We start from the raw sequence: 17,156 nt of genomic DNA, 5'->3' as shown, positions 1-17,156 counted from the left end.
GCATGAAGCTTGTTAAAGCAAATAATAATATTTGTGTGTATAAATAACATTTTGGTTGCAAACATTTTTCTCTTTGTAGATGCCTGCTTTGCAGTAAAAAAATGGCTTGTATTTGTAAATCCATGTACCTGTATGCCTTGAAGGCTTTGTGTCCGTGTTGGTGCATTCAGACCTGTGACATCAGCTGTGTGTCTACATGCTGCTCTAACCTTGATTTTCTTTCCTCCTTTTTTCTTTTTTTTTGGGGGGGGGCCGGTGAACCTTCAGGTTCCATTTGTTCATTCTCCTTGCTACTGGAGAGGTAATTGAACCATGGAGGAATGAGTTTGTCAGGTGTAAGGGTCAGAGGAGTCTGCTGCATCACTATCGAGCAGGCAGAGCCACTGAGAGACGGGCAGGGGGACAGGAAAGGAGGCAAGGAGGCAGACGGTTACGCAATGATGCCGACGGAGAAGGAGGAGAGACATCGGTGAGGGAAATAGTCAGCAAATCAGGCACGAGGGGACTTGGATTTATGTGCCATCAGACAAGGGTTCAAACTGATTTTCAGACCGGAGAGGGCAATATTATATTTGTTCCAAGCAGGCGGGGTGAACTGACGGGTTAAATCAGACAAGCTTGCATGCAGGAAGAGGGCTGGCGGGTACTGGAGAAGACAGGTAAACAGTAGATAAAGGTATTGAAAGAAGACTAACAGAGAGACCGCTGCCAGGCAAGGGAAATCAAAGAAGTTAAAACGTTGACAGCAGTCATGAGGAAACAATTTAATTCAAGATTCATGTCACGGTGTGTACATTGATGGAATTATTTGTGGACAATTGGGCACCTTTTTTAAGTCACAGATCCAATGTTTTTACATAACAAGGCAATGGCATGTATTTTCCCTCATGGACATTACGGATATGTGTTGATTCTTCTACGCAAATATCAAAACGCAAGATAACCAAGGTTAGAAAATGACTGAAGGAGAAAGGAAAGGAGCTTTGTGCAAGGCACTCTCACCACAAGCCATCGCTAAATGTCTGTATCCCAGCTGTGATACAAAGTTAAAATGAAGACCATAATGGAGACGCGTGCCAGGTTGGTGAAGTAATGAATGTGTCATAATTCTCAATTGCGATTAACTAAACTGATTATTCATTGTGAGTTTCCTATTTGTTCGGTCGTCATCGCCAAGTGCAGCATCATGACACGTGAAACACACAAAATAAATCTTTTCAATGTAAATATTTGATCTAGTTTAAAATGTGAAGTTTTATACAACATGAACAGTCTGAAATAAAAACCTCCAACTCTAAAATGTACACCTCTCTGAATGCACTATTGCCCCTTAAATACAAGTCCTATGAATGGGCCGTGGGGAGCTTCCTCCAGCTCAATTGTAGGTTATTAAACTGTCATTAGGAGCTTGAATTGGAATGAACTCTCTCACTATGGAGCCTTGCCTGTATTTCATGCACAGAAAAGTGTCTAATAAAAAGAAGAAAAAATGCTTTTTTGGTGCAACAACAACTGCGATGGCTAAGATTCACTCTCAAATCTCACCTTGAATAATTCACTCAATGCAATTTTCTTATTGTATTTGTCCACCCCTGTTGTTTTTGTATTTGTTACATTCTTTAAAGAGCTGCCTCTTGTGTTGCTTCTTTGGTTTAACATCCCCCCTGCCCCCCCCCCCCCCTCCCCCAGAGCCATTTCCATATCCTTCTCTCCTCCTATTCTTCATTATCTCCTCCCCTCTGGTCACCACCTTCTCCATTTCCAATTATTCACCCCTGACAAAATCCCCCCATTTCAGTTTCTCTCCCTTTTCAGTTTCTCTCCCTTTTACCGTCCAGCTCCATCTCTTGAGGTCACGCGGCAGCAGATCGATGTGTTCATTGATCTTCCAACATCTTAGTAAGCTTGCCTCTTATTTCCAAACAGACCATTAGCCAATCATTGATCTATATCAGACCATTAACCAATCATTAATCTGGGTCCCTATTTAAACAGAGGCTGCTGATTGGTTCAATAGTGACCACTGACCTGTGTGCAGCAACAACAGGCAGATCATTTAAACATTCAATCCCTCAACACCTCTTAATGATCTAAAATGGGTGTGCTTGGATATCATTAAATAAAATAATGATATTAATAGCAGGTGGATGCCTGATTTCATTTAAAATTGGTTTCAGCATGTGTGCGCGTGCCAAATCTACAATAAAATCTCACAAATGAACCTTGAGTTGCACAATGTGTTTCCTTGACACATGCACACATAGATATGGACCTAAAATGCAACGGTTTCCTCCCTGAGGCTCCATGCTCAGTGTCACAGTTGGGTTTGGTTTGGTTAAAACCCAACTGTGACGCGTAGCATTTGGTCTGCTGCGATTAACTGGCCACGTGAGATTGACACTGCAAAAACCTTGTAATTGGCTGACTGGGGTTGCTGACAAACGTGCAACACCTGCATTCACTAGTGCTGGACACATGAGTACCTGGACAACATGTTATTGATCGGTAAGCATGCTGCATGTGTTGGCCGTGTCTATTCATCCATCCATCCATCCATTTACCCGTGCATGTATTCATTCGTTCATAAGCCCCACTGCCAGGGGGGAATGGGGGGGCGATAAAGTGAGGACGGGGTTAAATCTCAGTGGAACTTGCGCAGTCAAGTCCGCGGTCTCGTGCCGGAGGTCTCGCCCGTACGAGTGTTGGTACAGACGAGAGCTCGCGCTGTAAAGCGTTTGGGGATACATGAAACAAGGGCAGGAAAAAATCCCAAACATGTTTTTCTTTTTTTTTCCGTTTCGAATACCGGAACTGAGTGAATGTCACTCCTGCGCTCTGGACGATAATGGGATCATTTTCCTTGGAAGGCATCAAGCCATCCGCTGTCTCCAGGGTTGAATTGCGCTGTTTGGGAATGTGTTTGATGCGCACTAACATTTTTTTTTCGACATCTCTTCTTCTGGCCTTTTGATTCACGTGGAATATATGGACATATTACCATTTGATCCGGCAACCAGTTCATTAATCAAGCTAGAATGATGAAAATCCTTTGAGATGAAAAAAAGCACTTTTGGGGATAATTCTTTGCTTGTGCGCGGCTCGTGCCTCTTCTTGCGCCTCAGCAGCCTGTTGTCTGTGTCCGGAGAGAAACGCGCAACTTTGCCGCGAGCCGGAGCCGGAGCCGCAGCTGGAGCTGGAGCCGCAGCTGGAGCCGGAGCCGGGGCTGCAGCGGCGGGTCTGAGCGCCGCACGAGGGACACACGCACGGTGCCAGGACGGGGACCAACGGAGCGGCCCTGGTGTTCCACCATTCCGTGGTTGGACGGGGATTCCGGTGCAGCTGTGGAGTGCAGATGATGATGAAGACGGTGGTGATGATGGTGATGAATGGCCCGGCAGCTCGAGCAGGCACCGGGGTCTCCGTCTTACTGCTGTGCGCTCTAGTCTTTTCCCCACCGTGCGCTCACTGTCACCCGCAGCCGTGCCAAGTACTGAAACGGATCGGCCACACGGTTCGGGTCGGCGCTCTGGACGTTCAGCCCCGGTTGCTCTCCGCTACCGGCGGCGGCTCTGAGGAGTGGGACACCGATCGGATGGAGTTGGAAAAAGAGCGCAAAACAAGTGCCGGTGCGCCCGGATATGGAAGCCTGAGGACTAGAGGCACCGCCAATAACCCGCGGGGAGCCAGCAGGAGTAGGAGTCAGGCACGGCAGCGGGAGGAGAACACCTCCAGGGAGAACCGGGTGTTCGCTCCCCGAGACTCGATCCTCCTCGCCGTGGAGGCGATCAACCGGGCCGGACTGCTGCCATTCAATTTGTCATTGGAGCTCGTCATGGCCGTCGGGTCCGGACTCGGCGAGCTGCCCGCGTTCTCCGGCTCGTCCGCCGGCAGCCCCGAGGGCGAGGACCCGTTGTCCTTCGTTGAGAGTGTGTGTCACACCGTGGTCGTGCAGGGGGTTTCCGCCATGATCTCCTTTCCGCGAAACCGGGACGAGTTCGTGAAGTTGGAGTTCGTCTCGCTTGCGCTTCAGGTGCCGGTGGTCAGCGTTGTGCAGAGGGAGTTTACGCGCCAAAGCCAGGTAAAAAAAAAGTTATTCCTACATTGCATCTGAATTGTTGTTAACTGTTGATCGCTGCAAAACAAACAGCTGCTTTGGGTGTTGCAGATGTTGCGCATTGACTGGGATAAGTCAGTGACGTCCACCACACAACCACATATGAACACAACGCACTGGATTCACTTAAGTAGTAGTGAGTAAAATGTGTTAAAATGTGGATTTATGTGGACCACATACGCATACAGAGATGAAGGGTGAGACATTTCCTCCTGTTCCTGTTAATCTTTACCCCCCCTTCTGTTGGCTATATTGTTTTTGAATGAATGACATGACATTTTATTTTCCTCTCATTTCTTGATTTCCAGCTCTCTTAGTGGCCCACAGTACATGGTGCTGCAATTTTTTAAAACAACGGAAAACAAAGGGTTTCCCTTTTTAGGAAAGGGGGGTGGCATTCTCTCTTATTTCATAAGGTTTCCAGTGGGGGAATGATGGAAGGCTTTGCGCACCCAGCAGCATGTCCTGAGGAATGAATGCAAAAACAACCACGTTGCCATCAGCAGAGGTTCATCACGATGGAGGGAGAGGGAGCACTTCAGTAAATTGTAGGATAAGATCCCATCTGAAATGGCAACTCAAACATCCAGCTCACTTCTGTAGTGATTCCCTCCCATACAAAAAATGAATGGTAAACAGCTCTTTCAGAATCCAATTATCAGGAACACATTCATGCATTTGGTTGAGATGTGATCTGCTGGCAGTCAGACGGCCCACACTGATTAGTTGATGGAGTTTCAGTGCTTCTACTGTGAGTACAGCTTTAATCGTATGCTCTCTTAATGAATACCTTCATATACCTACAGTTATGTTTTACCAAACATTGTATTCAGCAGGCAATAAAACATTGTTCTAAGAAGTTATAAATCAAAAGATACAGCGGCTGCATCCTACGAATAGCAAGTTAAGCTATTGGACAATGTGCAGTGCTGATAGCAGTTGCAAAAGTTCACCTCTCATCCACTTAAAACAACTGTCTCAAAAGATTTTGAGATCTTCCCTCATGGATCTAGGGTACAAAACACACAACTATCCATATGCAATATCTTCCCCTCAAGCGCGTGTGATGAATGTTTGATGGAAATCAACCATAAAGCTGCCATTCGTAATAACCATACTGATGATTATCCGTGTAGTTTGCAGCTGGAATGAGAGTGAGAGAAAATTAGCCCAAATTAACACTCTAAATTCATCACTGGGATGCTGATCAATAAGCATTCTGCATAGACACCTGCAGAGTGTGTGTGTGTGTGTGTGTGTGTGTGTGTGTGTGCGTGCTCGCCCATGTTCACATGAGGGTGTTTGTTTGTGGGTGCAGTTAGAAATCTCTCCCAAGAAAAACCAGTTAGTCACAAACACAAAGGTATATATCTAATCTAACTAGAGTATACACTGTAAACCTATTTAATTACATAGGGCCAACGGGGAAGTTACTGCATATCGATAGTTGTGTGTTTTTTTTAGTTCTCACAAATTGCCATCCTGCAAGGGGCAAAGAGCAATATATATATATATATATATATATATATATATATATATATATATATATATATATATATATATATATACACACACACACAATACTCTAGGCCAGTAGGTGGCAAGTGTGCCAGAACCCTTCAGTCAAACTAATGGTTTGGTGGTGAGTTGGGGGGGGTCATTACGCTTTCGCAGCAGGTGTTTTAAGTCCAAACAGGTTCATAGAAGTGAATTCCTATAGCAGACAATCTTGTAGATACGCAATGATTATTTAAATGATGAATAAATGTATGACTTTATAAAATTTGACTTGGCAATAAAAAAAATCACAATTGTTCAGAACCCATGTGTGATCTTATGAGAGATGGCTTAACTCCCTTCCTGATCATTCGAGTTGTGCGATTTGAAGGCTGACACCAATTCCTCTGAAAAATAGTTCTCAAATTGTGAAAAAGATTTTACTGTCTTAAAAAAAGGATCTCATTAGTGTTTGTTGTGCGACATCGTTTGGGCTTCGCCCCAATGTTCACTGTTTCTAAAAACCCTTGACGCAGAATCCTGGCCACATTATCTCACATAAGCGACAAAATGATGAGGCTGAGTGAGAATTTGGACCTAATGGACCAAAATATGAAATGCAGCTCAGGGGAAGGGGACCAGGTGGGTCGGGAGAAGGTTGTGAGAGGCTTTGGAAGCAGGAAATGGTTCAGAATTTAGTGTATAAAAAGATCAGGGACTGAGAAACTCCCTGGGAAAGACCAGTTGTCTCCGATAGGAGGACCTAGTTTTCAAGCAGTCTCTCATACTGGCCCACAACCCCGAGGCTCATGTGAAGAGACAGCTTCTTCAGTGACAACTTAATTATTTACATTTAATTATGTAAAAACATGTGCGCTTTGCATCAAAAGTAAAGTCGCAGGTATGTCCAAGGATATAGGAATGTTTTTGACGTTGGTAAACAACCAGACAGTGGATGTAAATGCAGTGCTCAAACAGAAACGGTCTTTTACTCCCAAGTGTATAGTTAGCAGTTAGAAGATCAATCCAGAATAACGCCGAGGTATCCAAAAATCCCCTTGCCAAGGCACACTCAAAAACACAAACCGCAAGGTTTAATTACCACCAGGCACACACAAGGTGAGACGGCTTGAAAGCTTGTCAAGGAAGTAGAGCGATAAATAGGCAAGACACAAGGTACATACACAGGGATGGGAGACCATTAAGGACAGACAGCTGGAAAAAAACAGAGGGGGCTGGAAATCACACAGACACAGAAAAGAGACATTGTGACATATGGTGGAATGAGTGCAACATAATTAAAAGATGTTTTGCAGGTATACGTCATATCTACGGTTTAACTATCTGCAAAATTTGATGTAAAAAAAAAAAAACCTTTTCCGATTTTGCAGACATTATTAGACAGCTGTAATTATTAAAGCTGGATTAAGTGGTGCTGTACTTGGATGCGCCAGTTTCAACAGGCCAGAAACCACATAAAAAATATTTTTGATTACTAGGACACAGTAGACAAAGTGTAAATATCTTATTGGAATTTGGACAACCTCTTCAAAGTCACAATCAGTACCACTGTTTCAAAATTTAAACACAAAATCTTGTGTTGAGTGCCACCAAGTCCACTTTGTCAATTTCAACTATACCAAATAACATTTAAATGTGAGCTACTGAGAGCCACAAATAGTATGAAAGGAATGCACAGCCTGGCACTAAAATTAACGTTTTCTCATGCCTGTTCGTCACGTTTTGCTCTCAAGGCACTGTAATGCTGCAGGAGGCAGATTTCTAAGTATCTCAAGGCAGAAGGTTTTCTTTCAATTAACAGTCGGGAACAGTAGCAGTAACAGTGTTGGGCTGGTGGATGAAAGTTGTTGGATTGGAGTTGGACTCAAGTCTTGCTTGCACTAAAGGAGGACCTTCTTACCTGGACTCCATAAAGTTTTACTCAGGTTTCTGCCAATTTTATAATTCGGACTGGTCTCTATTCACTAAGATGGGTTTTAAGTTGTCATAAGGCTGGAAACTGGCAATGTGGTTTTGTAAAACTCATATTTGAACTATTTTGTATAACTTGTAGTATTTTATTTCAATGTTTTCCCCCACCTGTGGTCATGCCTCTCCCGGTGTTATGACGCTGACTTACTGCCTGTAAGTCCTATTCCACGATCACAGTGTTTAACCTCTGATGGTGACGGACTGTTAATAGTAAAAACTCAGATGTTTTTTGGAGTGCATACTTTTACTGAGAAAATAAAGTATAAATCCTACACACAGGTACACACAGTGATCTTGAGATTGAGTTGTTTCAATTACAGTAAACACATTAGTAGATTGTGCTGATTAGGACATTGGCGTAATCATATCTTCAAAATCTACCTGTGGAGATGAAGGATGGGGCTTTGTTGGTAGCTTTTTTAGTGTTCCCTCATGAATAACTGACAAAAAGAGGCCAGAAGGATGAAGGGTCGGTCTATGGAGCGAGGGCTCGAAGCTGTGGGGTATTGACAAAGGTAGAACAAAAACAGTTGTGAGGTATTGCTTTTAGCTAAAAACATTTTTTTGTCATTTTTTCAAGACTGGAGAGTTTTGTATTTACTCCTGAAAAAACCCTACGAGAAACCTCTCTGAATCTGTTTTCAGACCAAACATATTTGTAACAAACATATAAGAGAAAAGTGATGAAAGGCAGAGCAGAGACAACAGAGCTGGGATTTTACAGTTTGTTAAATACAGCAGATTTCCGTATTTATGTAAGAGAGCAAGCCGCCGCTCTTCTGGGCAAATTTCTGCATGTTTATTTATATGAGGAACAAAGAGAGGGTTACGGATATATGGTGATCACAGTGCAGAAGTGCCGCGGCTGGGATTCAATCCTCCAATCGTCCTCGAGGATGAGAGGAGGTCAGCATTGGAGGCTCTGTGGACTGCATTCCCATTACATTCCCTGAAAAAGGACTCTAAAACCAAAATAAAACATACAGTATTGCTCCTTTTGATGCTTTGGTCGCAGCTATAATCCTTGCATGTATATGCAATAAGACGACGCATACTGATTATCTCTTTTGCATGCCCCTTGGGTAATGTGATTAATGGAATGATTGAAATTTACCAATAACACAACCCAATGGACTTTTAGTGCAAAGCTTGTGGAAAAGTTGTAAAGTCAATTACCCGGAGAAGCTGAGGGTGTGTAGTTATGCGTGTGTGACATATTGATCACTCAGGTCGTTGGTATGTTGGGTAATGTATTTGCCAACGTACACTGAAGCAGATCCGGCAGCCCAGTATTACAGGAGTGACTGTGTCAACCTTGAGATGTATCAGCTCTGATCTTCTGGCTCACTATAATCCTGTAAGTGCACTCTATGGGTAGAGTGCAGTAGGTCTGGTCTGGTAATAATGGCAGTAAGGAAGCCAGCGGACCCATTTGGTGGTTTTGGCCTGCAGCAAATTACCTACAAATCATAGATATTTGTTATATGTTATTAAAGTCAACAATATATATATATATATGCCATAGATATATTATATATCATTATATAGATATATCATATATTATATATTATTATATATATAATTATTTTAACCCAAGCATTCAACATTTTTTTAAGAGGTATGAAAATGGGTGCCTGATTTAGTCAGCTTCATTTAACTAATTATTTTTTGCTTTGGTGTCTTTGACTGTCTCAGTCCAAAATGTCCACATGGCTTTGGTCAGAGGGAGGACTACCGAAGCTGTGCCGTCCAAGTCAGGTTCAGCAACAGCTGATCACTTCAAAATAATTAATGCAAATTTGCCATCATCACAGCAGAAAGCTGGTGGCGTAATGTTTATTGATAGTGACTCACTGAACTGACGGTGAATATTCTGAATATAACTGCACGCAACAGTGAAATGCTGTAAGCTCCTGTCAATTTACAGCACTTACAGTAGTTTGGTTGAACAAGTTCTGCACTGCAGGGACTTGCGCAGGTTGCTGTATATGGCTGAGAGGACACTCAAAAAATGAATAATAATTATTTTGCAAGATATCACACCAACTGTTGCATGTAGATTTGTTGCAGGTGACAATGAAAACTTCTTCCTGTTTCAGAAAATGATAATGACGTGAGCAGCACACTAATAATGTTGTCCTTTCCAACTTACACAAATGGAACATTACCTGTGACATAAAACAAATATTTATGAATGTAACGGACTTTTCACCATGGGTCAACTATTTACAGCTAATTCAGAAATTGTCAAAGGTGACTCAACATCATTGTAAGTAGAAATCCAACTGTAGGCTTGTTTACGGGAAATCCATAAGGTTATTTAGTGTAGAAAACAGTCAGCTGCATTGTAGTATGAAAAATAACTTGATGTAATTCTGCCTGTAACCGTCCTTGAACAGGATATAGTGTTCTCTTCTAAAGCTGCAGTGCAATTTAAAACGATACTGTCAAAAAGCCCATTTCAAAAATAGCAGGGCAAGCAAGCACTCATCCTCCAGTGATACAAACTATAGCGATTGGATCCGTTTTAGAAACAGGATGATCTTTGTTAAAAATACTACAGAAATGTATTTTGAAAAGAAACGGAACACAATGAATCTTCATATTTTTGCATATTCTTGCCTTTAGGCATCAGGTGGATGGTTTTCACACTTCATCATTTACTGGTCTAGGTGGAATTTACACTAAAATGCTCTGTTCTAAAAATTGATCTGTCCAAAGATCAGTAATCAACTGATGAATAGAAAATCAGAGGAATTAAATCACATGGAATTTAGTGATTTAAAGTGCACTATGTGTCTATACATGTCTTTGTATATATTTATAGTTTCTTAAGTTAAGTTTTGCTTAAATACAAATACATTTTAAAAGCTCTTGAAAAATGTTGTTTATTTTTGCATGATGTGAATAATGATATTCATGGGAGCAGGTAAGTGGAGGCTGAAATTACATCCCACTGAATATATTTGTTCTGGAGGAAGAAATTGAATTCTGAGACAGCGTAACTCCGTTATTGGATTTATTTTTTGTCTCTTTCTTTTCTTTTTTTCTTCCATTCTCCACTGTACTATATCTATTTTCCTTCCTGGTGCCTTATAAAATCTAACCTAACCTCCTCCTCTACCGACCTTGTCCTTATTTGGCCTTTCTCCTTCTCTTTTTGCCCTCAACGTACCTCCTCCAACCCTTTGTCCCCCATCACTACTTCTTAATCACATCCATCACCCTTACATTTCCTTCTGTTTGGATTTAAAACCGTCCGTCATCTCTATCCTGTCTCTTCCATTCATTAAATCTTACTCACGCACTCTCTCCCCACTCACGCCCATTCTTTCTATTCCCCTTTCCAAAATGACTTGCCCATATAAGCGTTACCCTTTTACAATCTGCCAACAGAATCCTCTCCATTTCCAACTGGCGATGCGGACCGTGGAGGCCCCACCATCCCGTCTCCTCTCTACCCTGCTGATGATGAACGGCTGGTGGGACATCAGCATTTTGCTCTGTCAGGAATGGGACATCAGCGATTTCCTCCTCCTCATCAACAACAACTCCCGCTTCCACTTGGGCACTCTTGTCAATCTGACAACTATCGCCTCAACCTTGTCATCGTCCTCATCTTCGTCGGTACCTTCGGGAACGGCATCGGATGTGGCAGCAGGGGCAGAGGCGTCCTCGTCGTCTTTGCCTTACTTCTCCCCCGCCGGCTCCTCCTCTTCTGCTTCTTCGTCCACGTCGTCCTCCAAATTGGACCAGCAGCAGGCTCTGATGCGGCAGCTGGAGGCCCTGAGAGAACCTTCGTCCACCAGGGGAGTGGTGACGTTCGGGTGCGAGATCCGCGAGGTGCGGCGTCTGTGGACGCTGGCCAGTCGGATGACGCTCCCAGAGTTTCACTGGGTTTTGGGGGACAGCCAGAATGTGGCCGAGCTGAGAACAGAGGGTTTGCCCCTGGGGCTGCTGGCGCACGGGGTCATGGAGGCCCCCTCTCTGGATCACTTTGTCCACGACTCGTTGGAGCTAGTGGCGCGGGCCGTGGGCAGTGCGGCACAGGAGAATCCCGCTCTGGCGCTCATACCCGGGACTACGAACTGCATGGATATACAAAAGAGAAACGGCAGCTCAGGGGAGTACTTGTCAAGGTAGGGAATCGTGTGAATGTTTACATCGCAATTGCACCTGCACATTCACACAGAATCAAATGAAATGGCCACACACTCAGAGAATGGTGATGTCGACGATATTCCTGCAACATAAAAAGGGAGTTTCAGCAAGGTGAAATACCATTTCTGCTTGCCTGCATGTATTTGGGCAAATCACACCAACTTTAGATACCCATCTTGTTTAAGAAATTTGAACTTGCACTTATTTATGCCTCCCGGGTGTCTTTCAGTTTCCCCTCCTGTGTGGTTAATAAAACCTTTTTGGATTTTTACTCGAGACAGCAGACACATGGTGTGAACGCAGCACTAACACGCACCTTTTAAAGTTGATTGTGTATCTATGGAATAGATGTGCTAATTGCCATTAGATTGCCATTAGATGGCGGCCAAAATTTTAGGTTTTCTTTGTACCTTTGTAGACAATCTATTTTGCATTTTATTTTCGGGATCAGGTATTCGGAGCTACTTGCTAACTTTGTCTGCTGTGAGCAGTTGGCAAGGAAGAATAGTGAGTTTTTAGAGCCCAAACAGCTGCCAGCCGCTTTCAAAAACCTGGTCCATCTCCACCGCCCTCAATGTGCATTGTGGAAGAGTGTACAACTCACACTCATGCAGATTTTCAATAACAGTTCAGCTGCTGCGTCAGCTACTGAAACATACATGCATGCACTATTGTGCAGCGCATTCTAACGCACACTAGACTCTCAGCAGACAACTGCAGCAGTGTGATGATTTGCATTCAGCAGCAGTCTTGTAATCTGGAGCTGGGCCATTCTACTTTATAGTCTTACAGTTATCTAAGATATGGATGAAGAGTCATGTGCCAGTGCATTACCATAACAGGGTGACCTTTTCCACTGAGATTTTTCTCAAAAATCCAAATCAGCAGAATGATCTCTCCAGGATAAAGCAATTGAACAAGATGAGCCTGTAGAATATCTTTTTATTGTGTTTTTCTTTTCTTTGGTTCATTTTAAACTGTACTGAGTCGCCTGCCAGTGTTTACATATGACAGAACAAAGAAACAGGATATTTTATCAAGTTTATTAGAGCTTTTTAATTAACCCTGTGAAGGCAAGGTGTTCACCCAAAGAGGTCTGGTTCCCAGAACTTTGTCTGATGATGAGATTTGGAAAAGTCTGACATTTTCATTGTTTGAGGACAGCTATAAGAAATGAAATAGTAATACACGGTATACAAATCGGTTACCGGTTCTCGGTTAGTAATTCACTTTTTGCTCTGGTTTTGATGGGACTGCCCCATCGCATTTATGCTGCTGTGTTTAATATATGTTGACATTTCATTCTTTTTCCAATTTGTGAATGTCTCACCAGGTTAGAAAGATGGTGATGAATTGAATTGATGTTGTAATCATCCTCTATTACCATTAACTTACGTTGCGCAGTCTAACAATTTAGTTGATTTCCTAATCTAAATGAACTTTAATCTGATTGCGGGGTTATTATGGTTTAGTTGTCAGATGCAATTATCTGTACCTGTATTTCCAGCTCAATCTCATTCCCAGGCTGTCAAATGTCCCCAATGTCATAAACGTCGGCACCTGATCCATACAAGGCACAAGGAACCCTAACGTCTGAACTTACTTACAGAATGTTGTGTTACTCCGGGTAAAGGTTACCTAATTGCCCTAAGCCCACATATTATGTGTTTTTCTCTAAAACTAAGTCGTTCTATTGCCTAAACCTGAGCAATTGTTTAAGCAATTCACACCTACAGAGATGGAAAACAAATTGCTTTTCAAACCTTGCAGGGCTGATTCAGCCTTTTCTTCAAATATATTTAAAATAAGAAGAAAAAAAAAAACGATTTAATCAATGTTGACTGTTTGTCCCTTGACAAGCCATGCTATTGCATTCAATGACTCTCCTCCAGTTCTGACACTAGCTGGGATCTGGAGATCATAGATAGAATGCACATGAAGAGGTCACAAAAAGCCTCAAGCCCTTTTTATGTATTTATCACTATTTGTGAGCAGGGAGATGGTCACAGAACAACTCACAATACGATACTATCACGATGATAGTGATGGTGCAGCAATACCCGATACTTTGTGTACAGCTATTGCAGCTTTAATAAATGATAAGTATTAATTATCAATTTACGTAACAGTTATATATATAATTGAGTTATGAATTTAAAACCCATAAAATATAAATAATACATTATGGCCCACGGTTTACAGCAAAAACCACCATTGGTTCATATGAAACGCCACCCAATATTATGTATGAATGAAGAATATGATGAACCGTGCAATGAATCAGGATAAACCACCAAGTAAACGTCTATCATTTAAACAACATTATTTCTAACTGGAGGAACTTAATTTGGCATTTAAAAATCAAACATTTACGTTTGGAAATTGTAATGTTTCCCCCGGACGGAGTGGAAGTTAGGCTGCATGCAGAAGGGGCCGTTCCTCGGCGGCCACCGATCGGATGAATGTAGTTTGTTGAATCGCATTCTTCCAGCTGGATTGTGCATTCACTAACATTATCGGAAGACTTGTTGTCTTATTTGAGGTTTGGCTTGAATTGTTCTTCCTCGTCTCTGTCTCTCTCAGCATGATGCTGAATCATCGTAGCCGCTGGGGTAGTTATGGCTCTTTGGTGCATCGCACGTCAGACGGCACACGATTGCCAATGTCACCAACACAAAGCTCTATTTGGCAATAGAGCCGTGGTATCAGGTGCTGATAGAACGCAGTGTCAATAGAGTAGAAGCCGGAACGCTGGGGACAAATGTAAATAAACATCAGTTAACAGACGTCCACGTGGATGGTGGGTATGTAACGGAGGACTGGGGAGAGTAATTTGGGGTCAAATCAGGATGTATTCATCCTCACTATTGTAGATGCACCAGCCATGCAAAGTTACATTTGAAAAAAAATAGAAGAATCAGACAGACAACCATGTGAAACAATGGTTCATATCTTCGAAGGGGCCCTGCACACTTAACAAGTTGCACTTATCAATACATTTTCTGCACACATTGTATAACGTATGTACGTTTGTATTTACTTTTTGTGTGGATGTGTGTGTTTGTGTGAATGAATGCAAGAGAAAAGAGAAAACCGATCTAAAATGAATTCAGGGAAAAGGGGAATTAAGGTCTTGGTATCATGTTGGTGTGAGTGTACAGGAATTGGAATCGTATAATTCCCAATGGAAAGAAGTTTAAAAGGAATCTGCCTGGCTAATATTTCTATTCAGAAAGCAGTAAAATGTTGGCAGTACATTTGTGTCTACCTAATTAGAATATAAATAGCCTAAAATACTCACATAAATAATTCATGGTATGAATAAGTAATTAAATAAAGCTGATACATGTAGAAGGATTAAAATTCAGTTTTTGGGGAAGTCTGATGTTTGCTTACTCTCTATTTGAGTAAGCAAACATCAGTTATCACTTGCTTTTCTGCTTGGTTTATGGATTTATTCATTATTACTTTCAATCCCATTTCTCTCATTTGCTTTGACAGGCTTCTGTCAAGCTGTAACATGGATGAACTCTGATGGTCACAGCCCAGATATGTATTATTATTATTAGTGGTATTGTTGTTACTTGTCATAATAGCAATACATAATATAAGATCTTTGTGCTCCCAAGACAAGACATTTCAAATATAGCATAGTGATTTTATTCAAGTTCACCAGCATTTTAACTTGGACACATGTAAGCGGCTGATGAGGAGCGACCTTTCCAGGGATTCTGATGCAGCCACAGGAAATCCAACAGTCGTGTTTCCTGTCACTGCTCGTGTTGGAGCTGTGAGACTGGAGTAGTTGAGAGACCACGGTTACAACTGGATTGGAGCAGCTAGTTTCTAAGAAAATTGGGAACTAACGGGGGTTAAGTCGTGTTCTGAGATGCATTTCGGCCAATGGGATCTGACTCGTTTGTTCTCCGCCTGGAAACACAGTTTGCTCAAAACAGGAACGATGCTACTCGACTACAAACAAAACCCCGAAACCTTCTGAGACGAAGATCTAGTCCCGTTCATGTCATCGTTGTTGTATTTCAACATGAAGACCAGATGAAGTAGATATCTTGCTCCTTCTAAAAGGAAAGTGTCCATTTAAAAGCCCATGAGAGACAATGATGAGTTGTGTCCACTAGATTGAGAAGCTTAGGGAGGAGAGTTACTGGGTAGGTGGGAAAGTATGTGATAAGAAAGGAAGAGAAGAAATAGTGCGCAGAATAGAAAGACACAGACATAAATCCCCTAAACTAAAGGGGCTTAAGCCCTGTTTTGGATAAGATATTGACAAGATAAACATCCGCAGTCTGTCGTATTAACTGGATAAACATCAGCAGCTTGACGTATTAATTTCATAGTCCTTTGCGATAAAAAAAAAAACATTTAAAGGATGCTACTTCACAAACTATGTCCTTTTTGGGGAACATTTTTTGACACTAACTGATAATAAATGTTACGTTGTTGACTGATATCTTGTAGGTAATGTCATATATGGACATTTTTAATGCATGTTTTGCTTGCTCTCCTTCATGGCCGCTGAACACAAGCACTATTTTGTGTTTCTACTTCTCCTCGTGAACCATTTTTTTTAGATGATTCATGAGGCAAAAAGACGAAGGCGGCATGACATTAATTTAGTGTTGCTGGGTTATAGATGTGATTCACTTAGACGTCACTCACTGACTCCTTTGCACTTCAAATGCCACCATTTTGTCGTTGATGGAGTGTATTTGAATCATGTATCATTGTATAAAAAGTGTTTTTTTTATTTTTATTGGAGCGTAGGAGGGGCCCAGCAGTGCTATTTATGTATATGAATCAATTCACTGAAAGAGATTTAATCCCAAATTTCAGAAAGTCCAGGAATACTTTAAACTTTAACTGCTTTAAACATCCGTCAGTGCCTTTCAACAACATCAAGAGTCACAGAACAAGTTGCACAAATTCTGTTATGAGGTTGCTTCAATCAGCATCTGATCGAGGATTTAGTTATTCAAGTAGAATAAATCAGAATTAAAGTGTTCAGCTGCAAGTTCAAAACAAATCTGATTTGGGTCACTCTTGCCTGCAGTCTGCAACATGATCTGTGTGCGAGACTGCAAACTTAAATAACTATTGAGATTGTTTATTCATGATTGCAGTGTTCTTTTTGCATACATAGAAGTTGTACAATGATATTGTTTTCATATCACATGATACATGCCTAATTACTTGGGTTTGGAGAACAGTATATTCACAAACACATTTTTCATTAAAAGGCTCCTAAAAAGCATAGTTCCATGTTTTCACCCCAACGGGTCAATACTGCAGCCTGGTCGGTGCCCCTAAACCTCCAATTCTGAGGCTCTGCGAACCCCTCTAGCAGGAATCTAGAGCACATTAGAAACGATCA

The 17,156-nt window shown here is 41.9% G+C and overlaps 1 protein-coding gene across 1 annotated transcript in view; it reads left to right on the top strand.

The window, feature by feature from the left end:
• Positions 1 to 2,667: 2,667 nt before the first annotated feature.
• Positions 2,668 to 17,156, top strand: part of grin3a (glutamate receptor, ionotropic, N-methyl-D-aspartate 3A) — a 31,426-nt gene continuing 16,937 nt past the window's right edge. Inside the window, exons 1-2 of the mRNA XM_040198257.2 lie at positions 2,668 to 4,078; positions 11,000 to 11,742. Of these exons, the coding sequence (XP_040054191.2) occupies positions 3,353 to 4,078; positions 11,000 to 11,742 (1,469 nt within the window). The 5' untranslated portion in view covers positions 2,668 to 3,352. The remainder of the gene's footprint in view (positions 4,079 to 10,999; positions 11,743 to 17,156) is intronic.

This window comes from Gasterosteus aculeatus, chromosome 14 (genome assembly GCF_964276395.1).
Source record: "Gasterosteus aculeatus chromosome 14, fGasAcu3.hap1.1, whole genome shotgun sequence".
Taxonomy (NCBI): domain Eukaryota; kingdom Metazoa; phylum Chordata; class Actinopteri; order Perciformes; family Gasterosteidae; genus Gasterosteus; species Gasterosteus aculeatus.
This window is presented reverse-complemented; position numbering and strand designations above follow the sequence as displayed.